Source organism: Rhea pennata, chromosome 1, assembly GCF_028389875.1.
Source record: "Rhea pennata isolate bPtePen1 chromosome 1, bPtePen1.pri, whole genome shotgun sequence".
Classification (NCBI taxonomy): Eukaryota; Metazoa; Chordata; class Aves; order Rheiformes; family Rheidae; genus Rhea; species Rhea pennata.
In genome coordinates this window covers 190440527-190466845 of record NC_084663.1, presented here as the reverse complement: position 1 = coordinate 190466845, position 26319 = coordinate 190440527, and the positions used below count along the sequence as shown (strand labels likewise).

The 26319-nt window shown below is 37.5% G+C and overlaps 1 protein-coding gene across 3 annotated transcripts in view; it reads right to left on the bottom strand.

The window, feature by feature from the left end:
- Positions 1 to 26319, bottom strand: part of DCLK1 (doublecortin like kinase 1) — a 251768-nt gene that overhangs the window by 49009 nt on the left and 176440 nt on the right. For 2 of the 3 annotated variants that reach the window (XM_062567108.1, XM_062567109.1), the window contains exons 5-6: positions 24221 to 24337; positions 13959 to 14053 (exon numbers count right to left, since the gene is read on the bottom strand). In XM_062567108.1, coding sequence (XP_062423092.1) covers positions 13959 to 14053; positions 24221 to 24337 — 212 coding nt within the window. Of the gene's footprint in view, positions 1 to 7421; positions 8312 to 13958; positions 14054 to 24220; positions 24338 to 26319 lie in introns of those variants that run through there. The other variant, XM_062567110.1, reaches the window with a different exon arrangement.

Genomic DNA, 26319 nt, shown 5'->3' with positions numbered 1-26319 from the left:
TCTGCTGTGCACACGGTTGCTCTCACAGCTGTAGATCCCATCAGGGATCTTATGGGGGGGGGGGACACAAACTAAGCATGAGTATAATCTCTTCAGCCCACAGACCTTAATGCAATTAGCTGTTTCAACTTTAAGAGATGCTGAGGTGCTTGAAATGTCATCACTTTTACACAGATTTAAAGGGGTCCAGTGGCACAGGTTGCCAGCACATGGTCATTTTTATGGCACACCTCCACAAAAGCGATGGCATAAAAAAATCAGGTCTTTGGTGTAAGGACTTCAGATCCTATTCAGGTTTATATAACAGATGGCCAACACACCACACATCTCATTGATGTGAACAGAAACATTAGCACTATAGAGTTTCATCCACGTCTCACTGGGAGATTTATTTAGCAAATGTTTTGCAAATAGTTTGTACCTCAATGGAAATTCCTCAAATTCGGTGAAAAGAGGCATTAAAATAAGTATTATTTTAATTGCACTCTCCCCATACTCACCTTCGTCCTAAATTAATCTTAAAATCATATTCCAAGTCAGGAGGAGGAATAACTTTTATGGACTATCAATATCAGCAACTACGAAAGGAAACTGAACAGGTATGTCTAGGAAGCTTGTTAATGCAATTCAGATTCCTGAAACGTGAAAACCAAACACTGTATTGTATTTTCCAAACCTCTCAAAACCTTTATTAGCGCATATGGAGTCTGCAGTGCCCCCCGACAATAGATCCCTTTGTATAGCGTGAAGGAAGCATCTGGATGAAATGTGAGGAACAGAAACGCACACAGGTGTAAAGCTAAACTGGAGCTCATGCGGAGTTTTGCTCTTTTAGAAATGGTATTAATGAAACCAAGAACAAAATTAGTAAACAAATTGCAAGTTCAGGAATGAGGCCTAACATAGGGGGATTTTTAATGTCTTTAAATGATGCCTTCTGAGATTTCACTTACTCCTAAGAATTCTATAGAATTTTAAAAGCCTGTAAAGAGAAAAAGCTGTACATATCAGTAATATGTGTAGGATAAAGTTCAATTCAGCAAAGATAAACAGGATTAAAAACAAAACAAAACAAAACAGTTAAACAACCACAGTCACCTCTTTGTAGCCTGCAATGTCTGACATGTTCAGTCTGGTTATAAATAATCTTGGCAAGGTATCTGTCACGAATTTCTGACATAGCCCATTCCTTAGCCTGAAATTCATCGTGTTTAATGGTAAAATAAAGACAACAGTACAGTGCAGGCATTAGCTTTAAAGGACTTTGCAAGACTCCCCAAATTCCTGTAATACATAATAGTGGCAAGGAAGAAGTGAGTCAATAGTGAGTCTCCAGGAAATAAAATGCTTTTAAAAGGTTAAGCAGGGGACAGCTGGTTTGAAAACAGTAAAATAAACATATCTTGATGCAACTTTTAGAAGACAAAGTCAGTTTATTATTCAGTCCAGAGAGAAGCAAAGGGATAGACTGAAACTTTATCTCTCAACTGTCCAGTGAAAAATGTTCCTGATTTTTCTTTGTTTAATTAGATTTTTTGGCCCACCCCACTGAGAGGGAAGAAAAGTCTTCATGTAAACAGTACAAAGCAGGCAAAAAATTACTTTGCAGAGAAGCATCAAATCTCCAGTCTTTGTGCTGCATAGAAGGCAATGAAATCCAGCATACAGAAAGAGAAATGATGCAGTTGTTTTCTCTTCAAATTCAGACACTACACTAAACTGACATGTAAGATCCACATTTATTTATAAACTGCCTTCATCTGGAAAATGTATGCAAGCTTGCTACTTGTCCGCAGTTCTACATCCCACACTGCATTTTTAAGACACTTCATTTAAAAGAGACCCTACAGGGGGAAATGAGACAGTTTCCATGTAGGCAATGCAGGATTTGCGCAGCACGGAGAAAAGCTAAGTTCCAACAAGACAAGGGATACTTGGGCGTACGTCATTTAGGAGCGCGTGCTGTTTTCCTTCTTGAGGGACAGAGGGGCAAACGGGAGAGGCTGCAGGAAACCACAGCTGAGTTTTCAAACTGAAGCGCTTTGTCCTGCTCGGACCCTCTCATTAAGCTGCAGCATCGACTGCTTAGGTACTCAGCCGGTTTGTGCAAAAAGGCAATTCTGAAAGATCAAAATACTTTCCCATACACTATTTAACAGTAAACTTAAACCTAACCCCTGCTACTTCCAAAGCTGAGCTATAACTCAGGCTCCAGGCTCGCTCAACCTTTGGCATCCTTGAGAAAAGATTGATGGTCCTAAAAACTTAAATGTATCAGATTCATGATATCGGAAGTTGACCTATCGTTACTGTATCCATCCTGTGGTTAGCATAAAAAGTTACATGTGCAGCAGTGCCCCCTGAAGGTTTCTGTTTTCCTTTTCTAAAGTTATACGCAGGTGAAATTTTCCACTCAGCAATGAAATGGAAATACAATGGCAGTCAAAGGAGTTCCTATTTCTTCCATCTCATTAAGAACTCAGCACAATCATGACTTTTATTTTTTATCTATTTGAAGTGAATTTTAAAAGCTTTCCTGATATTCTTAGCTGTTACTGGGTAGAGACACAAACCTCAATTGTTTTGTTTCTACCTCTCATTCCTATAATGCTGTTTCCTTCCGCGTCTGCATGTCTTTTTTAGGCAGACCTAGTTACTTATAACCAACAGAGCTTCAAAACTAGCATTTATGTCAGCCCCGTGGATCTCTTCAAGAGAGTGTTTGAACATGATCTGAGGCAGCACAGCAGCAGGAGATGGAGTGTCATAAATCGTATCGTCTCTCTTCCCCTGCCCCCCACCAAATAAAAGTTGGAAATAGATACATATTTTTAAGGAGCAGAAAGACAAATCAAGGAAACCAGGTACTTATTTTGAAACAGAGTAGGCACGTCTCAGTCCTCTTAGCTTTTTGCAGGCATACTGCTGTAACGATTGCCTTAGGAGGAGTGCTGCTGAAGCTCCGCTCTCAGCAGGGAGTTGGTACGTCGCTTTGGGTGCAGCATACTGATTCCTCACTTCATACTTCCAATCTATCCCGTCGTGTGCACACAAACTTACCCATAACCAGTTCACGGCAGGTATATTTACTGCCTCTAAAGGACCCATCAGAAACAAAATTCTTCCTTGAAGGACTTTTTACATTTACAGACTAGAGCCCAGAGTTTATTATTTAAAAAGGTACTGAATGCATCTACTATATAGAGGAACCCGTTTGGACGCATGAATCCCATATGCTGACACTAAGTGAACTGTTAGATGCACAATGCTGATCCAAAATGAACACGCAATACCAACCACAAGTGGTTTTTTTAAGCCTGTTATTCACATTTCCAAAATAAACTCACTGAACAGTGTGTATTTTTTAAATATATTTATTACACCGCTTACAATAATCTACGGTAATGTTAAATCTAGCGAAACAACAAACTGCAACCAGGATGACATGGTCAAATATGAAACACAAGTACAACATAGTATGATGAAACAATGGCACAAAAATGAAGGTGATTTTCTTCAGCTGATTATATGAAATAAAACATTCATCGGCATTTATTTTTGCAAGTTTTACATTTTTTGCTGATAAATCAACAGCTTTCTTTTTGGTCTGCTGCATCACATTAATACAAAAATGGTATATTTGAAAAAGCAAATATCCAAGCACTTTTGTTTAAAAAAAATAATTGTATGCAGAACTTTGTAAAATCTTTACCTTATGTTGTAAATGTGCCAATATTTACAATATCATAGTGCAACTAACAAAATGAAGAGGCCTTAGCAGAAACATTGTTAGCTCCTCTTTCACTAGAGTTTAAATCCCAAAACACTGTATTGCAGGGCAAACCACAAACTAATTACCTCATATAACATCAGACAACAAGTACACACTGAATACAGTATATTTTTTTTTCATATTTCACTGCTGAGGATTAATGTAAGCAAATTTGAATATAATCAACATGCACAAATACAGACACTAAAATGCAAATACGGGTGTGTGCATTGCACGTGTTTTTAACCCCTCTATAAACTGTGCATACACGATACATGTATCTACACATCCAGTGACTTCAATGGGGAGTCAAGGGCACTCCGCAATTCTCAAAACTCAGGTGCAAGGTGAAATAGGCAAAATAAGCCAAGTAAAAAGTGTTACTACAGCAAACGTAGCTCGGCGGAGCCCCTGTTCTGCTCCGAAAGCACGGCTTTCTGAACGGAGGGGTTTCCTGTGAGCTATCTCACCCCTTTTGAACGCGTGTGATGACCGCTCGCTGACTTTTATCTACATGTCAAGCTATTGCTGGCTGCATGAAGTAGGATTTTTTTTTTTTTTTTACTGATCACTCACAGTTACAAGATATCATCCCATCACTAACAGATAAACTGAATGTTAAAATTAGATTAAGGATAATCTTCTGTTTGGTTGTATACTATTAACTGGATACAAGGAAAAGCATTGATGACATTAATCTCAGTATTTTTCAAGTGATGAGGTTATTTAGCACCTTACAGATTTTATATTTGCTCAATTTTCAACTTATTTTTTGACAAAACAGGTTCATTAAAGACTCTTTTCTATAATAGTTAATTCATTTTAACATTTAGAGTTGGAGGACATTTTCTGTAACATACTGCACTATATAAAGTTCACATCATAGTGTGAAACATGAAACTGTAAAAACAAATACTATAATTTATTTCAATTTTTAAACAAACCAATATCAACTCGTGTCCTTCAAGGCTGTTTAACATTACGTAACCTTTCTTACAATACACATATATATTTACAATGACAGATGAATATTTATATTAATACTGCCGAATTTTAATTTTGCAGCCATATAGGCCCTGTGAAAATGATTTAAAAGGCAAAAAGTTAAAAGTAACGTGTTGTCCCTGAATTATTTTACAAATTGAAAAGCAATTTTCACATTACAGTCTGACTGTTAAAGACTTTACAACAGATTCCTACTGAAAAACTTTCTAATATTTGCTGACTCGACAATTGCGCTGCAGAACAGTGCACTTCCCAGGAGACACACGTCAAAAGGATATCGTTCGGACTCGATGATTAATGTTCAGCCTGTGTACGTGTACTTCCATGCATAAGGCCCTATCCTTCCCGCCTTGAAGTCAAGCATGGTTTTGCCACTTACATGGAGCAGAACTAAGCCCTCATTTGTACAGGAGATTTCTTAATATTGAATGTAATCCCGAAGGGGAGTTGCTCAGCAAATACAGAGTGTCACAGCTCCGGTCACTCTGACAGAGCTATGGCAAACCCCGCCACATGAACGGCTTCCCAGAATACATTTTGCCCCCAGATTCATTTAAAGAAGCCACAGATGTGACATCATGTGCATGGATTTCAAAACCACTGATCTGTACCTATCTGTGTGCGTGCGTGTGTGTGCATGTGCGTATAAACGTACACATGCACACACAGGAATTCTGTGCTTCACATGTGAACCGTTTGTTGCATAAAAAAAAAAAAAGAGAGAAAAATAACAGAAAGTCGCATAAAGCATTAGGGAAATAATCACAAGTATCCATAAAGCTCAAGGAGAAGCAAAGCATTCACGATCTACACAAGAGTCTTTAGCTACATCATAATCACCATATAGTAGGCACAAATAATGCAGCATAAAGAGAACTATAAGAGGGTCAAGCACTATAAAGTTGCTTAAGCGATTCTGTTATTTAATGAAGTTGATGAAATCTAGCGACAAACTAAACCCTGCGCTGCTGCAAGCAGAACTACAGTATCCAGAAACACAATTTCAGTTTCACCAATCGACTGAAAGCTTCTGTTCTTGCTCAAAAGAAACATATCATTTCTGCTCATGTATAATGGGAATTACATCCCACACAGGAGGGATCTCGAAGTCTATAAACAGTGTACCTTTTCGATCTCTAAGGGACCTTCACTCCTTAAATGAAATATTAATGATACATATTGCCCCCAAATAGCCCCTTAATACAAGTCATATGTTGAAATGATTAAATGTTATGAACTAGCGTACTCTTTGAAACAGTTTTGATGGAAAACTTGCTGCGATAACAATTACTGATATAAGGTCCATTTTTCTTTTCCACAGCTAAGCAAAGCCATGGAATTCACGTTTGCTGGCAAGCTGTGCTCTCTGTGCAGAACAAACACACACAATAAACTGCTTTAAGCAGCAGCGGTCTGTAAGGAAGAAGGGAGGGAAAACAAAATTCCTGAAATTTACTTTCTTTATAGACAAAAGCAATCCTCCAGAAGTCAGTAATTATCTTTTTTTTTTTTTTTTTTTTTTTTTTCCCAGTGTGGAGGAGTTCTCTGAATATTTGGAAACTGATCCCAGCGCACCTTTACCTAATACGCATTTCTTGGGATTGAGGAATGTATTTTACAAAGCCGTGCTCTCCTAAGAGGCAGAAATGCAAGTAACTTCACAGCTGTGAACCTTTCCAGTAGAACAGGACAGCCTTTGAATCGGGAGTGGGTGGCGGGGGACTGTTCACATTGCTGGAAACAGTTTTAAATCTGAAGTCTTGAAGCAGGAGTAGCAAAACATGCATTTTAAAACGGAATGACCTAACTGCTTCAGCAAACCTGCCAGATCAATGACTTTTTCTCCAGGTGACATTAGAACCAAGTAACAGAAACAGAGAAGGTAAGTTTTGTATTCTGCTGCCCTTTTATTTTTGTAAATATCCTCCAGAAAAAAATGCTAATAATACAGTGAAGCCTTAATATCACATGCCAACATTTTTTAGCTGTGGACTTTTATTATGGACAAATCAATGTAAGTGTATTATTTCAGTACATTTAAAAGTCGGCATGCAGTAGCTAAACATTTTCTTCTTACTATGCAAAATTTCCTGATCTCAACATATATTAAAGCACTACTAATATCTTCTCTACAGATTTTTTTGAAGGTCAGAATCACACTGATTTCTAATTTTAAATCATTATTTTTTGAGATACTGAAAGGAAATGTATAAGACAGTAGAAGTGTGTGATCGCTATACTATGGCCTTAAACACAACAGATAAATACTAAATCAGTTTGCAACATATACCTGGAAACATTGCTATTATGTAAATTATAGTAGTTGACTAAGATTTGCACAATAAAGCAGCAGAAAACAAATAGAATTAGTAGATATTTGTTAAGCAACTGGTTATAATGCATGATCTACTTAACACTAAAGGAGTTTTGCATATTCATACTGTATAAAATGACCATCTCTAGAAATTATGAAAACAGAGAAAATAGGTCAATAGGAGGATGATTCACAGTTCCATCATTTCCATATGCTTTCATTTTAAAAAGATTGATTTAGAAATGGCATAAAATGTCTTATTACACCAAACAAAAAAAAAAAAAACATTCCTTTCCTTAACATAAGTGAAAAAAATACTAGTTTCTCAGGCCAAATGTGTTTCAGCAAAAGGTGTCATCAATGCGTGTCAGCTTGTGTGTATGCTGCTAGACAGCAGGCCCACATATTTCCTGTTTAAGATGTTTTTCTCCATATTTACTTATCCATGCAACACTAGTGTGACCATATTAACAGCTCTTGCAAGGTAAATCATTCATGTTGCCTGTGAATACTCTTCTGTCATCAAATTGTAACACAGTAAAGATAACTTTAACATTTGAAAGCATTTACTTTCTGTTCAGACACACGATTTCTTCCTTTTCTTTTTGTTTGGATAAACAGCTTAAACACTGAAAAGAATGAGATTTGAGAGATCGAGACGTGTGTATCGGGATCAGGCAGCATGGTAAAATCAGTTTAATATGGTAGGCTTTTTCTTTTCTGCAGTTTTACCTCTTCATTGGTAAAGCAAAGCATTCATTAAGTGTTCATATCAAAACGAACAAAGGTACATATGTTAAAAACAGAACATATAATCAGTACTTTAGATGATAAAAAGAGTTCTATTCATAAATGTGCCCACTATGGATCTGTGCGTTATATTCACCTTATCCAACCTTCATCTGTTAAAGTGTGCACAATGCTGTTTTGTATTTGATGGACATGTTCAATGGCTCATTCATTACAAATCCTTGCATTTAAAAGCAGTGGTAAAGCCAAGAATGCCCCCACGCTCTAGAATTAATTTGGCCCCATGTTTTATATATTAAATATGCAAAACTCTTTTGTGTGATTCACTGTTACTGTAAATTAGCAGCTATTCTCTTTTAAAAAGTTAAACCTTCACCAAATCACAAACCATAAACACTGTTCCATTTTCTCTTTTACACTGAGTCTCCTACTGAATCCAAATCATCCGAAGAGAGTGGGCGATACAGGTCCTGTAAGATGAAGTGCAGTATAGATTCGTTTATTGTGTTTGACTTGTTGCACTGCAACTGTCTTACAATCTTTTGTTACTGTGGACCAGAAGATATATTTAAACAAAAAATACACATGTTGTATATATTCAGTAATTTCATATAATTAATTTTTAATCAATAAACACATGGCTAGTAAATAAATCTAGAGTTTGAAAGTACAAAATATTTTAAATAGCAATTATTTTCTTCTTTGATTCTTTCCTATTAAACACTGTTACTTTCCTATTAAACAATGTTTAGCTTTTCTGGAGAGTCTCCTAACTGCCTGGAAACTTGGCAATACCAGTTTAATCCTTTCCTTTTTCCAAAACAGACTATATATCCCTTTTGTTTCACAAACAGTAGCAGGAAAGCAAATGCTTACCTTACATTATAAGGTCATCAATACTTGCCACCCCCAGTCATAGAGTATGGATCCAGCAACCCAGAATGCTGGCACTGAATACTGCCATTACATATATTGCATGACCTGACAATGCTATGTCTTTTCTACTTTTTTTTTTTTTTTTTTTTGGTAAAAAGACAGCATGTAAAAAGCCCTAGTCACTGGCTTTTTTTTCCGATGGTAGCCAAGCAACCAGCTCCTGACAGAAAGACAGAATCTGAGTGTACCAACTCACTTCAGCGTCTCAGCACCCACTGTAAGCACCCTCTGCCTGACGGGATAACCTGCAAATGCCAGCGGTGTTTGAGGATGCTGCGCTGCCCCGCTCAGCCCGCACAGTGCAAGAGCCTTCTCCGAGGGACACGGCAGCAAAGAACGAAAAAGTTCCCCAAGAAACAGCAGAGGATGGAGTATTGGCTTTGCAAGGTGAATTAAGCCAAGAGGCTGGTTTAGAGAGGTGCTGATCGGTCCAGTGGCTTTGCAGTCCTTTCCCCCTCCCTAGCACACCTCTTTGAAGCAGCTTTTATACCTTTAAGCTGTTTCTGGGGATCCTTTAAGTTTAAGGCATATTTACAAAATACACCAAAACATATACAAGACAAAACATTGTAAAGTTCTGCAAAAATACAAGAACATACGAAAATGGGAAGACTAATGGAACTGGCATTGGTCTAACTTTTCGGTTTCGAGTTTTGTGCATTTTTTAAACCACAGGAAGATAACTGAGAGAAAATGAGCAGATAAACAAACAAGAAGACCTGAAAGCTATGCTTTGAAACAAAAACTGCTTCAAATTAGTGTCAAAACATCAGATTTACAAAGGTCTAAATAAGCTGTGCAGGTTTAGGTTTTACTTGCAGGTATGATATAAAGGGGATTTTAATTCCTTGAATTGCTCTTTCTGCACATAAATTGCTAACAGGCATGTATACTTATATTAATGGTCATGTTAATCTGGCCTACACTTCTGAAAATCAATAAATTTAAATAAATTTCTGTGTGAACAATTTAGACAAAAGAAGACTTTTCAATACATAAGCCTATCTCATTTTGAATAGTAACTAGTTAATTGTTAAAAAAGATATGCATCCAGAACTTACAAAGAAGATATTTGTGAGAACTGAATTTTAAAATCTTGACAGTAATTTTGTGTTACTTTTATATCTGCATGTTGGTCTAAAGTAAAATCATGCACAAGATCTCAACATCACATTCTCTATTCTTTTACACACTTAAACACTTGATACTATTCTGAAAATTTTCCTTTCTGATAGAAATTTCCTTGTCTCTAATTAGCTTAAGAGTCTTGTTTAGAAAAATATGAGGAAAATCCATTTATTATTTTGCATGAATCAATAAAAAGGGAAAAAAACTATAAATAAATATTTCGGCTATATGTTACTCAAAAACTCCTTACATATATTGAATTAAATTTTTCTGTCTGATTAGTCAAGAGGTAGCTTAAAGTTAATTTTTTGTTATTCCATTGACTGTAGTTTACAGTGAAACAGAAAAAATATATTTAAAATAACGGCAGTCAGTAAACTTTAACTGAAGTAATGACACTGATTACAAAAGAGTGGAAAAACAAATTCAGAACTATTACAGAAGCTCCTCAAAATATGGAATATAAGAAAACGTAACTATAAGAAAACATAATTATAGTACAAAAGCTACAAGTTTAAACATTAGGAAGCCGAAAGATCAAATGATTCCTAGTTTACTTTCAAATGCCTGTATTATACCTATGAAATTCATCTGGACTACTATTTATACTGCTAAATCTTACCTTCCTCAAATATAGGCTAAATTTTGCCTGAGATCATTAATATATAACTCCAATTTCTAGATACAATCCAGGCATGTGAGAAAGGATGAGAAGGGCTTAGAACTGTATCTGTAGGGTTACAGTAGTATTTTCATGATTATAGTATATGCATCACAGTAGCATTCCCGATCTTATTGAGGTCAATGGAAAGCCTTTTGTCAAAGGCCAGAATGTAATTTTTTTTAGAAATGATGTATGATTAAGTAAGTAAGGGCAGCAACCCCTATATTTAAGTTGCCTAATACATTTCATGATTAGAAGGAATTTTTTCTTTGGAAAATTCTACCATCTCTATTATTTTTTCAGGTCTTTACTACTCACAGGGAGAAATCCCTCAGCTTATGAAAGAAGTTCCTTGTTTTTGTGCCACTGAATTCAAATCCATGACTTCCTCTCACCTGTGGACAGGTGAGAGGACCACATTTTCTTGGGAAAAATGTGGACAGCCTGCCCACATCCCTGAGCATTTTAAGCACCAAGCCCACAACTCCCTCATAACACTCAAATGGGGTCACTGAAGAGCTGATCTATTAGCTGCATCAAGGTGAATCAGGCTATGCTTGATTCAACACCTGATTCAATGCTTGATTTGATTCTAGTCTTCCAGATCCAGCACATACCAATGGCATCCCGTTTACCTGGTGGGCATGACAGCGGATAGACACTAATTATAATAAGGTGGACAAAGGGCCAGAAAAATAACTAATTACAGAGCTGAGCTGGCATTCTCAGGACTCAGCGTCTTATTTCAGTTCTGGAGTACTAGCTGTCCAAACTCCAAGGAAAAACACCAGTCGGAAACCCAATCATGCACCCCAACTTCAGGACATGGATCTGGCTGCCAACGCTCTTCTCTTGGGCATGGGCAGGAATACCTCCCATCTCAAGATGGGGACAAGAGGGACAGTCAAATCAGTCTTCTCTTCTCTCCCGTATACCCATCGCATGATGCCAACACTTCAGTGTTCTTCAGTAATCTCCTAGGGAACAAACTTTCTCCTGTGGCTGGCTAATCAGCCCTACAGTTCAAGTGGCTGAAGACAATACAAAATGCTCTGGGTTCATACTTGATTTACGACACTATGGTACATAAAATAACTTGTTCTCTAAATAAATATTAAATAAGTATGTACAAAAGATGGCACTAAAGCAAAATAATGCATTATTTAGACTGCCAACACAAGAAATTTAAGATTAGTAAGCACTGCTTTATGGTTCTTCATACCACAGACTTAGTCATATGAATATACATTATGACCTTTAACGACACAGTCACATGGTTTTGCTCATTCTCTTCACAAGTTAAACATGAAAGGACCTGAATTAAATTCTCAGGGCAATTGTAAAGTTTCCATTCTTTAACTTCTGAGCAGTGGATTTTGCAACCTAAATAATATTGTTTAAATGTATTTTTTACATGAATATATATTAACATATACATTCTTTTGTTTCCACATATACAAATATATTTTGTCTACAATACACCCTCAAAATAGAAGGCATCATTGTCTTTAACAATGTGATTGGCTGTCTTCCTCTGTGTGACATTTGGGTTAATTCTAGTCCCAGACAAGCATGCCATGTCCCCTACTGAGGTCAATGGGACTTGATATAAATATCTGAGAGCAAAATTCAGCTCTTATGCAATGTCTTATCTCTCCAGTAATTTATTTCAGAACTTATTTTCTACACACTTAGCAATGTGGTTATATCACCACTGCACAGCCCTTTACATCTGTAAGACTGCCCTTTAGTGATCCTGTTATATTTCCACACAGGGAACCTGATTAGAAGAGACCCATTTGCCTGCCACTTCATATTTAGGAAACCTTGTGAAAAAACACACCTTGCGTGTAATGGTGCTGACCACATGGTTCCCATTCATCCATCCACAAAGGGTAACAGAAAAACATTTATTCATTGTGGGGATAGAAGCATCAGCAGTGGGGAAGGAAGCTTTAAAGAGTTACCAGTGAAAAGAAAAAGCCCTAAAACAAAAGAGAATCTACGATATACTGCTATCATACATCTTAACAAGCACCCTTACATCATCAATGTATAATTCATTTGGAAGACTCTTTCTTCCCTCTTCAATGACTTATTAATGATTCATTCATAAGCCTTGAGAGTAAGAGCAAACAGGTGAGGAAGACATTGCATTCAAAAAGATTTTACCAACTTACCCAACTGAAGCTTTCATCTTTACTGTGTACCAAACAATGATAAACATGACTATCCCGAGGCTTCAAGCTGACGCTCAGTGGCTGATCTTACAGCACAGATCACAGAGTATTTCCAACTCAGCTTCTAAATCTATAAGCAAGTCATGACAGAATCCCCCAGCAGCATTCCAGCTTGGGATAAGGCTTGGGCAAGAACAATTCCTCTGCTCCTCAGTATCCAAGAGAAAGAAAGAAGGATACACAGGCAAGAAGGTAGTCATGCCGTGTTCCAGCTATCCCTGGTCTGGTTATCTGGGGCATCAGGACTGCACCAGCTGCTGAAGTCAACCACTGTCAATTCTGTGTATAATATCTTACTCTGAGAGACACAAATTATGTCTTTATTTAAAAACTAAAAATGCAAAAAAAAATGTGTTCCAGCTGTGCTTGTAAACAGAAGTCTGGGATACAGAGCACTGCCTTAGGGAAGCTTCATTGAGAACAACTGATCAAGATTTGGAAAATGTTAGAAGAGAAGATAAATAACTGTGCGTCCTGCTGCTTTTGAATAGCTCCCATTATTTAAATCACTGTATACAGCCTTTTTGGTTGAACCAGCAATATTCTATTATATGTTACAGCAGTAACCTAGGTATTAACCATCATTCTAGATGATTAGGTACACTATCGATTCTCTATATATGACGGTACTGGGAACCTACAGCTATTAACAACTCTGGTCCAGCAAGGTGCCGGAAGAGTCTCCTATTGCTTTGCTACTGATAATATCTTTACTGTTCCAGGCAATGATATCACAGCTAAATTCCTCAGAGCATTCTTTCACTTTGTTTCAAAATCAGAGCTGTAGTAGGTTTTGCAAATGATATAATGTCTATGGCACATTAAGAAAAAAAAATTTGACAACATCAATATTTTCTTCAGTTGTGAAATGCTTGGAAAACTAAAATAAAAAAAAAAGTTTTGAAAAAAGGGGGAAAACACACCCCCCTTTTTTTTTCTCAAGGATAAACCAATTCTCAGCATATTTAACATTTTGAAGGACATAGGACAGTTGCATTCCACTTAAGAATGTGAAACAAACACAACAAGGATCGTATCCAAGCTCTTCCACCCTGTAATTCTATACACAAGGAATAACTAGGGAGAAGGCTATCTGATAATGGCTATGTCAGATCCTACTCAGCCACCCTCAGAAATCAGTTTCCTTACCCTCTGTTTCCGTAGACTTCCTGGGCTGGTAGGAGATGGGCTTGGAGACTTCCCAGAGCGGGGAGTAGAAAGCTGGCTACCAGGGGTTCCATTCACTAAGAGGACAAACAATTGAGAAAATAAATACAAGGCATTATTAAAACCAAAGAAATGATTAAATCAACATATCTCATTTCTTCTTCTTCTTTTTTTTTAACAGATTCATTCGCTTTTTTCATGTTTTAAACATTAATTAAGGTAATTCACAAAAGAACTGTTTCCTCAGAGTTTGGAATTTTCATAAAGGAAGTTTTTATAGAGAATCTAAGCAAATAATGAATCTGAAGAGACTGCCTAGTCAATGACAGAGGAACACTATTATGTCTTCTTAAACTGTATTGTTCCTACGCTTCAAAGTGATGCAGATCAAGGTGCTTTGTGCTTATCTTTAACAGACATTTGCTGTATTTAATGCTTTTCCTTCCATTTAGTTTTGGCTTCAAGTGCTACCCACCAAAGATAAAAAGCTGTATTGCTTGCAAGAACAAATCAGCTAATTGCTGTCACTCACTCACTCATTCGAAGAGATTTTTGCATTACTATCTGACCCAAACATCACCTCAGACTTAACTCAAAAGACCTTTCTGGATGCAGATGAACTGGATGTAACATCTCAAGTCTGAGTTACAGCAAGCCATCACTTTTCTCAAATAGATAAGCTCATTCAAATATGTCAGTGTTTCTCATTTTAGAAGCATCATTTGCATGTATGTGACATTATCCATTAAATTAACAAAACAACACCAGCAGAGGACAGAATTCTACTACAAAGTAATCACAAAAGAGGCTATCAATGTTCACACTAAAGCACTGAAAGAAATACTACAAAGCGTGTATCACATATATATGTAAATATTCTTTAAACAAGCAACTGTCATATCACAGTCCATATCTGTCAGCATCAGCACAAAAAGAATCAACCATTAGATTCCCAAATTCTGCACCTTAGGAGAATATTTACATACTAGGATATCAACAAAGTATTTGACTTACCTTCTATGAGTTCTAACATGGACAAAATCTTAGTGTTTAACCTGATAATAGCAAGCAGCAAAATTCCTGCTCTGTACTAAGCCAAGCTGTAGCAGAAATGAGAAGCAGTGGGATTAGTTAAGGATAGCTAGGGCTGTTCACAGAGTGAGCTGAATGCGATGCAGGATTCATAAGCAGAAGCCTTTTCTGCGTAAGCCTGACGTCTTCAGAGCAGCAGTGGGAGGTGCAGGTGCTGTCTTAGGGCTACATCAAAGGTGTCAATTAAGCATAAAGCTGCTGCTTCAGAGTGCTGAGCAACTGCAACCCCCACTCGCATTGCATGGAGCCCCGAAAGCCTAAGCAATGTTATATACTGTGCACTGAATCATAATGAGGTGCCTTTGGGGGCAATATACCAAATGACTCATCTGAAAATCAAAATGACAATAACTCTTGTAAAACCCTGGCTGACTGGCAATCTAGCAAATGCCGAACTCTTTGGATAATACAGTGGGCATTTTTAATAGATTTTTCTTACTTTTAACATAATATATTAATCTCACTGGCTAATGATACTGGGCCCACACACTATGACAAATAAACACGTACACCTACTACACTACACAGATCAATAAAACACATTACACTGCATAATAAATAATGATCCCTCACCAGTGATTAGGTGCTACAACTCATGAGATCTCCACATCACTTTATGAAAGGCATTGTTTAAGGTAAAGGTGCAATATCTTTGTATAACCATAGGAACAAGAAGAAACAGTAACTGCATTTAAATATGTTGCTTTTATATAGAACCATTTCATTCAGCTAAGCTTAAAATTCACTTTGTACAGAGGACAACAGCTTGTACATATCATCACTGATTCAAATGTACTAAGTGTTGGGGGAGAGTACATGCATATGGACACACTCACTGAAGTTCATACTGCAAAAGGACTCCCAAGGTGTGACCCATAGTATGATCTGTAAGTAATCCCAAATTTGTTATCAATACTTTTGAAAACATTTAGGAAAAGGTATACAGGAGAACATTAAGAATGAGCTTTCTGGAGTCTCAAACATATAAAGTCTTGAAAGCCTCCTTATAAACAAATATGGCATCATTTAAAAACTAATAATAAAATACTACTATTCACATGAAGCTGCTACTCAAGACTGTTCACTGTAAGTCTAGTGGTCTGTCTTCCCTTTAAATCAAGCAGATTGTCTTAGATCTTGTTATTACTAGGCGAAAATTTAAGATTAACAACTACATTTTAATAAACCTCATAATACAAGGTACCAGATACTGTTCCTCAGAGACTGACTCCTTCCTCATAAATTAGTTTGGCTTAGAATTACTATTCCAATGTTAAGTATATAAAAAGTATATATAACAAACCTCCCAAATTACTCATTTGCACTATTAGAGAGCCCAGAGTGGTCAAGTCAAGTCCCAGGACTCTCACCAGCATCATTTTTTTTTAAGTGACAATTTTTATAGATGTTGTGTTAGTGGTGGCCATCTGTAACATGTGAAATCAGAGCACAGTTAATGGATCATGGCCTTCTAGAGATTTAAGTGGAGTTTGCCCTGAAGCAAGAAGGAGCTCGGTACCTAAATGCTCATACCAGGATATTTGTGAGTACAGAAGGACTTCCAATGGAGGGCTACTTAGGAAACTCTCATATAAAAAAAGAGATGACAACTCGAATTTGGGCATGGGATTCACTTTACTGATCTTTAGGTTTCTATTACGTAGGCTTCTACTTCTAAACTAGTTTTCTAGATCTTACTTTAATCAATGAATAGGTACTGTAAGAGTGAATTATATCATCTGCAAGCAACCATCTAAAATGGATCTGACAAACTGAGTACTAGAACTGTCCACTGTTCTGCCTTGTATACTTTTAAAGTTAAGTGAGATTAATCCAGCCCCCGGTGTCTATTGGATTAGGATATGCTGGCGATTGAAAGAATCATTGAAATTCTCCCAACCTATTAATTTTGGTGGATTTTATACCAGTCCCAGAACTCTAGTAAATAAACTCTGATGACCAAAGTTCATACAGGGTCAGCATTAGAATCAACCTGAACAGGATCTGAGAGATCACAATAGAGAAGAAATAATTCCTAACAAATCCCCAGTCCATTGCAAGGCTCCTCCTTTTGGCCTGTTGATGGCTTGTTGGTCATCTCCAGCCCTAGTTTCTTGAAAATCTTTACACTGAATTTGCAAATAGAGCTGGTGTTAGGTGCTATGGTGCAACAAGAGACTAGACTGATTTGGACCATCTTCCTGAACTCCAATTATGTCCATGATCCCATTCAAACATATGCAGCTCAAGACTGGATAATATGGCTAATAATATGTCAATAACATCTTTAATCTTTAATATATAATAATAATAAGCTTCTGATAAAGTACCATAAAACAGTCTAAGCTGACTAAAACTTCCCTTTCTTGGTGGAATGCATTGTAGTTTGTAGCTGCACTCTTGTCCACTACCTGCAATGCATGTCTCACTGACCAATGCAGCACATTTCCTAGAGAGAACCTTGATGCAGATAAAGACATATGAAATTAGTAAATCACTGTTGCGATTAATCATCTTATTGAGAGACAAGAGGTTCCTTGTCGCGTTTTATTCATAGAAGGGCAGGGACCAATGACTTCAGCTTAACACACAGCACTCTTCCATTGTCTCATGGAAAAGATTTATCTGTTCAAAATTTCACAGATGAAATATGTATTAAAAAGCTAAAACAATAAGAAAATTATTGTGGCTAGACTGAGCATATGTATGCACATTCTTAGCTATGAAATCCTTTGCTTACTGTCATCTCTTGCTGAGTCTGGAAGCATAACAGGATAAGAACCTGTCTTTTTTGTTTGTTTTTGCAGCACCTGTCACACAAATGAAGGTAGAGCACAAAACAGAGCACTAAAGCTGGATACCACCATCTAATGAGATACATGGAAAATAGATTTCATATGATGTTTATAAACTAGTGAAAATGTTGTAAATAAAAAGACCTTGACTACATTCCAGCAAATAAATGATTTTGATAGTGTATCATTTTATTATGTAATAAAAACAAAAGTGAGAAAAGTTGAATTATAGTGTCAAGTGCCAGTCTGAGAAGCTGCCAATGCCAGTGTGTCGTACCAAAATCACACTCTCTTTATAAAACCTGTCTGATGTGTGACCATCTTGTACTCTGTGTACATGTTGGGATGACACTGTGTGTTTACAGAAGTGGTTTGCCAAACACAAAAAAAAGTATTTATAAAATAGGAGAGAAGAGACCAGGAGAAGGGAATGGTGCAGGCTTTTGTTCAACCACAACTTACTGAAGACTAGGAGAAGAGGTAGTCTAAATTAAAGGATAATTTACAGAAGTCACAATGTGTGTAAGTAATGTCCAGCAACACTAATTATAAAACAGTGATGCAAGATCCCTGACCTTGTCCCAGTAACTCTTGTAGTTTGTCACTTTCCTTTTCAGAATAACATTTCTGTGCAAGGAAGATTACATAATTTCACAGGAGCTGAGGAACAAAACATACCTTGCCTTTTCTTTCCCTCTGTATTTGTATTTTAACTATATGCCATCTCTTAATTTTTGTCTTCATTGCAAAAGAAAGATGGTTTGGCCAGAGCGATGACTAAGAAAGCAGTATCATTATTCTTCTCATTTAAGCCTTTTCTAGGTTCTTTAGTGCGATTAGTTGAGCTATATTCCAGATAGTCAGTACAGCATTCATTTTAACTACTGCTAAACAGTCTTTTTTATGTTCAGTCTTTGCTAGAGTTTATGCTAGGAAGTTATCCAGATATAAAAAGAACGTCTCTCTGTCACTGAAGGCAAAACTTAACAGACCCACACAAAGCTTTAACCTCATCAGATATTGGCAGATAGGACCAGTTTCGGGTCAGGTTTACACTCCTGTCCCAGCAGCATCTGATACCTAAGCAAACTTTTAACTAGTCACCAGTACTGCGATAGCCTTGACATACATCCCAAGTAGCAGAGTGCTCAGCACAGACTCTAAAACCTACCCAAGAGGGGAGGTAGATCCTCATCTGCCTGGCCAGTACTGATCTCCACGAGGTGACCACTAACATGCCACCGGCAGTCTGAAGCTGGCACTGAAAAGCAGACTAGGGCTGTAGATATGTTGTAGGCATCGCAGACGTGTCTGAGATTCAGAAGACAAGATCCTTCCTCGAAAACACAGTTCCTCAGAATCCAACAGTAACTTTTTGGAACATAAGAAGGTGAGTGAATGCATCCTGTTATTTTTTTCTCTGCATTTTATCAGAATATTTGTGGTATCTTTGAACTTGGCTGCTAATTTCATGTAGTGCATAACCCAGATAATATCTACATTTACATAAGACTTAGTGAAAAATCTCTCTTTTGAACTGTTCTGTCTAATTAGAAAGACAAGGATTCTCAAATTAGCCTACGGGAATGGAATACCAACTTCAAGGCTGTTTCACTATCTAGTAGTCAACTTTTTAACACTTTAAGAGGGTTAACATCTATATTTCTCTTATTAATTCTTGTTTTTTGTTATAAGCTATGAAATGATAAAACAATTTTTTAATGGTAAGTACTAAATATCATCAATATAAATAAAAAAACTAGAAAGAACACAGGATCAAAGTAAAACTGTTTTGGAAATCCCTGGGACTGCAGGATGACTCCACAACTCCCATGGGTTTGTATTCCTCAGTTCAGGAAAAGTTTTGCTTCAGGACATTTATTAAAAAAACCCCGCCATCTGAGTATATATAATAGTGTGAATAAAAGCATGTGACCATACTGAAGATAATATTATATGTCATATTCCTTGCTTTCAGATCCAAAAGTCAGGTGGCAGAAGAAGGGTTGTTTCTGGTCAGAGGATAAAGGCCTAAGGAGGAGCAAACTAAATGGAAAAATCTTTTTACAAAGGAATGTATGTATTTCTTTTTCTTCCTGAAATAGCTGAGAAAAGTACAAGCATCTGCTCTACAGTTTCAGTAAGATCCATTTCTATATCTTAGAGCACATTTTTTTTAGGGGTTGACTGTCAGGTTTTAGTTTGAAATGTGGCTGCCTGATTTCTTCACCCAGATGCAATTTAAAAGTAAAAAACACACAGCCCTAGATATTACAACCTACTCTATAAATTCTTCACAAACATTCCCTTTGTCACACAGAATATATATGTTATTCCAGTTACTCCTGAAAGACTCCTAAATAACTCTTCTTAACACTAAATCTGAATCACAGTTACAAATAACATCTCAAGGATTTGAAATATTTTGGGAGATAGTTTGAATGGAAGAAGAGGAAAAGAGAGATGAGAGGGAAATAGTTCTGAAGGAGGTGCTCAAACTTAATAGTTATTATCTTTAAGAGCCAGTCCTGGAAATTAGAGTTTGGATTTCAGAAGCTAAAAAGAGTTCACCTGCATGCAATAACTTTTCTTAATTTAAGGGACTGAAGGTATAACAATTCCAGCTGTCTCAAGCTGTTCTTGATTTGATTAAAAATAATGACCATGAGGAAGTAAGGATGGCTTTCGTCAGATCTGTTAGCTCTTCACCTGCACTAAGGCTGTCACCAGTGATGTTAATTGGTAGCTGGACAGAAGCTGACAGATACTGAATAGCCCTCAGACATTTATAATTTTCAGTCACTGGCAATGGGTTGATATGTGGCTTCCCTGAAATTCTACATCTCTTTTGTGCTATCCTCTCCTGAATAATACTTGATGTCAACAAAAAATATCAAAGTTTTACAGACTTTGCGAATACATCAGAAAAATTAAATAGAGGCAGGATTATCTATGGCACTTGGAACCAGACTTAAGCACTGCCTGCCTGGGAGGTCATGCTACCCTTCTCTGCTCTTGCTCCCCTGCTTTACTCCTGGTTGCTCTTGTCTGTTCAGGCTGTAAGCATTTTGGAGTGGACAAAACCTCAAATGCATTAGTAAAAATCAGAAAGCAATCCTCCTGCAGTGAGATTTCAGTCTTATTTCTGTGTTAAATAAAAAACTGAACAAAACACAAAATAACGTAGAAGTCTGTCCTTACCACAGATCTTCCCAGTCAGCCTGTATCTTTTAAGAAAAAGTGTTCTGTGTTTTTATATAAAAATAGGATGCATCCGCCCTCAGAAGCCAGAGAGGCTACCAGGAAAATCTAAACATATTAAAAATATGCTGCACTAAAGAAAAAGGAAAGGAAAAAGCACAGATTGAAGAAGGTGAACACCACCTACAGAAGGACATACTTCCCCCTTAAAAATGTCAATAAATTGTGTAAAAACAGATGCAGCTTTTTTGCTCATTTTAGATTGCATAGCCCAAGGAAGGGTCAGTAGTGTGTCTTCCATTCTCTTCCAGGTTGACACGTTTCCCTTCCCTCAATTTGCCAGAGCACAGATCTGAACCCGCATGGCACTGAGCCCCAGTGCTGCACAGTGCTTTGGTGCTTTACCCTTTCGAACTGCTGAGGGTCGTTTCTCCTCAACCCTGCAGCCTGTTGCAGCTCTATCCGTTCCCCCGGGCGGCCAGGGCAGTGTGTCCCAGAGCCTCTGAGGCACTGTTTTTCCCTGGTTCGCATCCAGTTTTCCTGTTGTTCCTCTCAGGGCCTTGCACCCGCAAATCCCAGCAGCACATTCTCTTGGGAAGCAATTGCCACCAGCGAGAGAACCAGCCCTTCTTCTCCCACCCTTTTCCTACCTCTTGGTTGCAGTGTCTAGGCTGCAGGAAGGGAGCCAACACCAGGCCTGCACAAAGCTTTACAACCGACCAGTGTGCAGCACCTGCGTCGACCACCATGTGCCCCGATCAGTGCTCACAGCTGCCCCAGTGGGAACAAGCAGCAGGCAGCCTGAGCGGGGCCTCACCAAACCTCTACAGTCACGATGGGAAAGGTGCAGGGAACAGAGAGGTACCTGCTGCACAGGGGACACCCAGAGGACGATGCCCCTCTGGGGCCCTCTCGTCCTGTCTTCCTGGTGGGCCAAAAGGGAGAGCCTTCTCTTTCCCTTTTCTCTCTTTTTTTACTTTTTCCCCAAAGTAACTTTCTCTGTTAGACCTCATGTACCCCATCAGCCATGGATCTTGCTGAAAAACCTTCAGGCATGTGAACCTGTCTCAGCATCCTTTGTACAATGCCAGAGGGTGGGATATTTTGGGGCAGAGTATTCCTAATCATGTCTCTTGGAGCCCTTCTATATATATATATATATTTTAATTCTGCGGTCAATGAGGATAGCACTTACCTGAAGTGTTTTTTACCAGCTAAAGGTGGAACTTTCAGACAGCACAATCATGCTGCTTTTACAAGCATTGGAGGGAGACAGGCACCTCCAAAGGGTGAAACTCATCACAGACACTTGGGAATGCCACTAAGAGCCCTTGACGCCCAGGTACCTGACGAGAAGAGGAGGTAAACGGGTCTCTTGAGCACTGGCTAGGACTCTCAGGACTCTTCGCTTGCTCCTGCAAACAGTTGGGGACCACCACCACAAGGCAACACTGAAAACAGAATGCTCTGCACACTAGGGGTGAGGACCTTCAGCAGGATTTTCTTCAGAAGTGGTTTCTAAACATTACTTAATTTATCTTCAAATCATTTTGATAAAATGGTATTGTTCCAAACTTACAGGTGGGAAATACAGACACAGAAATTAAAGAAAAGAAAATCTGACACAACAATTTCCGCAAGCAACTTCAGAAGCTAACGAGATGAATTTGGGGAAATTTGTTGTTCATGCCATTATGAACAGGCCATTCAGAGCAACGGTCCCACTAACTTCATTTATGAACATTTAGTTTTCCTGAAAATCAGATGCAGAGTGCGTCAAAGTGAGGTTTGATTTAGTTTACTTATCGCTAGAACTTCTGTGTCAAAGAAGGGAAACAGTACTTCAGGATAGTATTTAAATGCTTAAACCAGAAGTCTGTCTACATTTTCTGGCCTCATTTACACATCCACTTCTGTAACAATAAGGAAATGACCCAAAGACAGTACATTAATTCAGTATAAACATGATAAATTCCAACCAGCTATCCTGTGCTGGATGAGACGAAAAATAACGTTAACCGAATGCATTAAAGACTGTACCGTACTGTAGATGCACATAGGAGAGAATTAAGGGTAACTCAAGGTTATCCCATTATGTAGGATTTTTGTCAGCTTTAATAAGCAATTTTGAAATTTTTACAATGTAGTATTTGTATCTAGTCATAGTATTTGTGTCTTTTGACCCATGTGGTTATCCACGTGTATTATCTTGATAAGGGCAAGTAATGATGACTGAACTATGCATTTCTTTTGTGTAGCAAGAATGGGCAGATTTTTTGAAAAGCAGCAAGAGCCACGCAAGAGGAATCACATACTTTCTAATTAGAAACATACACCTCTTTAGATAGCATTTTGTCCTGAGAGGTGCTCTTATTTAGCTTTTTGTCAGGGACACGCTGCCAGTAATGCTTTCTGCCTGCTCTATATCCCTGCTTTTCTCAACTTTCTGCCTCTCTTTTTATGATGTACAAATCTTTACAAAATGATAATTGAGGAGGGCCCTCTGCACATACATGTCTTTGTTTTTCTAACATATATGTATTGCTTATGCTCTCATCAAGGAACCTACTCTTTTTCTAAACTATTTTTTATGTTTATCTCTAATGAAAGAAAATTTCCTCCTAGTAACTTAAAGATGCACTGAAAACAGTTTGAAAGTACAGAATAAAAATATATACATACACTTAGCCCTAACAATGTGACAAAGGAGACTCTAATACTGTTTAATATATAAACAATATGAAATTCCTTCATAATCAAAATACAAAAAAAATGTGGAAACAACAATTTGTAAATGCAGATTCTATGCAGTGCAGCTCAGTCTACTTTCTACATGGTGTTTATGCAGTTCCTAGTACAGTTCCTCTTTTTGTCAGTCTTTAGGTGCCGGTATAATACTGATACAATGGGAAAAAAAAAAAAAAAAAGAAAACAACTATGATATTGCCAAAGTACAATTTATAAAACACAGAAGAGTTCTTTTGTATTGGGAAGACACTTCATCTCAGATGCAATTTAGAGAGCAGGTATATTTTTACTGTCAGCTATTTTATGCATACAATGTTTTGCCAGAAATGCAGAATCTTAAGCACTTTGCCAACTGTAGCCAGAGAGATTAGCTATAAATTATTAAGAAACATTTCTTGCTTGCTTTACCTGAGCTGGTAGAGGCAGGAGACTTGCTGCGTCGAGATGGGCCCGGGCTCTTGGTGGTGCTCCTACGTGAAGCTGAAGCTATTTTGGTATAAGAAGTGGATTTCACTACCCGACATTCTAGAAGACAAAGAAACTGCATAAATTAGCAATTAAGAAAGCCAGCAAGATTCTGTAACAGAAATAGCACTGAAAAGCACAAACATTTAGCCCACGCTTTTTTTTTCATTCATCTTGAGGAGTTTTATGAGAAAATATAAATTCTGTATATACGGCTCCATTAAAATCTAAGTACAGTATGTACCACTGCACAGAAAAAAAATTGCTGCAGTATCCTGGACTTTTAGATACCATGGTTACTGCAGGTACTTAAAGACAGTGTAATTTAACAGTGCTGAGACTACACATAAAATTTATTTGCTTTTGAAGATTTCAGCACAAGTAACCTATATTTTTTCAAACGATCCTGTTGCAATGTAAGCATTTTTCTCAGCCTGGGCAGTCTCTTGAAGAAGAACCGGAAGAATGCTTTAATATATCAAAATGTTAAGACTGTACAAGATGACGCAGGTGTCTGTCACTCATGAAAAGTCGCAGGAAAGTGAAGCAGGTTTGTTGCTCCTGCTTAATCCTCTGGTGAGCACCAGCCCACATTGTATGGCACACACAATTCATCACAGGTTGAGGGAAATGGCACCACTTGCTCATAAGAGACTGCAGTAAAATCAATGAAGAGGCGAAATTACCCTCCCACTTGGGAACACTGCAAGATGTTCAGGTTAGAGTTTATATACACCCACACAGCTCTGTAGGCATTCTTGCATTACGCCTGCAAAATGGTTCTTGGCCTGAGGATGAAAGAACTTAGTGTGCATAAAGTTGATGTCTTGCAGTCATAACGGATACTAAATTAATCACCAGACATATTATACAGTCAGGAGAAAAAAAGATTTACACTTCTTAGCCAACATACAATTACAAGTCTGAAGCAATGTTTATACTGCACTCACCTGACAAATCAGTATATTTCACTTGTTTAAAAATACATCAATAATCATTTATTTCTATATCAAATTTGTTCCTCACTTTCTTCCTCATGGTTAAAGTTCCTTCAAATTGGTTAAGAGAAATAAATAAGATTTTTTTTTATCTCCCTAGTCAGAACATACCATGTACAAGCCTGTACATTATTTAGTCTTCATAGATCCTCAGTGGAGCCTGTAACATAGTTTGGACACATTATAGAACAAAGGGAGAAAATTGAGCATAACTAATTAAGTTAAATATATCCACCAGAGAATGATGTCATGAGGTATATTTCTCTTGGCTATCTTAACTGTTTGCATGGCGGCAAGCTGTTGAAGGAAATGGAAGTAACAACCGATGCATTACTACAGGACTGCCCAGCATAGCTGAGAGCAGAGAGTACTAGAGAAAAAGCTCGAGTCTTCCCAGAAAAGCTTTTCTTCTCAAACTCTCACACCTTCCTAATGCCTAGTAGCAGCTAGTTTTTTCTGTTGACACTTTGTGTGAATCATTGATGGCTAATCTCATTTTGTACCCAGCAATGACTTAAAATGGATTAAAAACATGTACTTTGTTGTAAGAGGAAATTATCAACTGAAAACAGGAGGAATCCTATGAGAGCTTTCAATTAGACCCCACTAGGTAACTACTGGAGGAATCTTACACTGATCTATTTGCATAAACTGCTGTTCCAGGAACTGTCTATAAATGTCAAAAGCAAAGAGGTTCTTTACCTTTCTTGTAAATATTTAAAATGATCAAACACATCTGTTTGTTCTCATAATGTTTTTGTTCTTGCAAAATTAATAACTAATCCCAGTGAGGGTCCCTATCCACAATAATCAGTACGAAACATAACTGAACTATTATAATAGTTACTAAACAAAAAGACTAAAAAAGATCAATTCAACAAAGTGAAAACCATCCGACTATACTCATCTGCTTAGTGGGAAAACTTATGAATCTGAAGGAAAAAGCTATCTATTTCTGTAATACACTTTACTATATAAGAAGCTTTCCACTACTTCCACATATAAAGAACATAATACTTACATCCCTTTTTTGTAATTCATGCT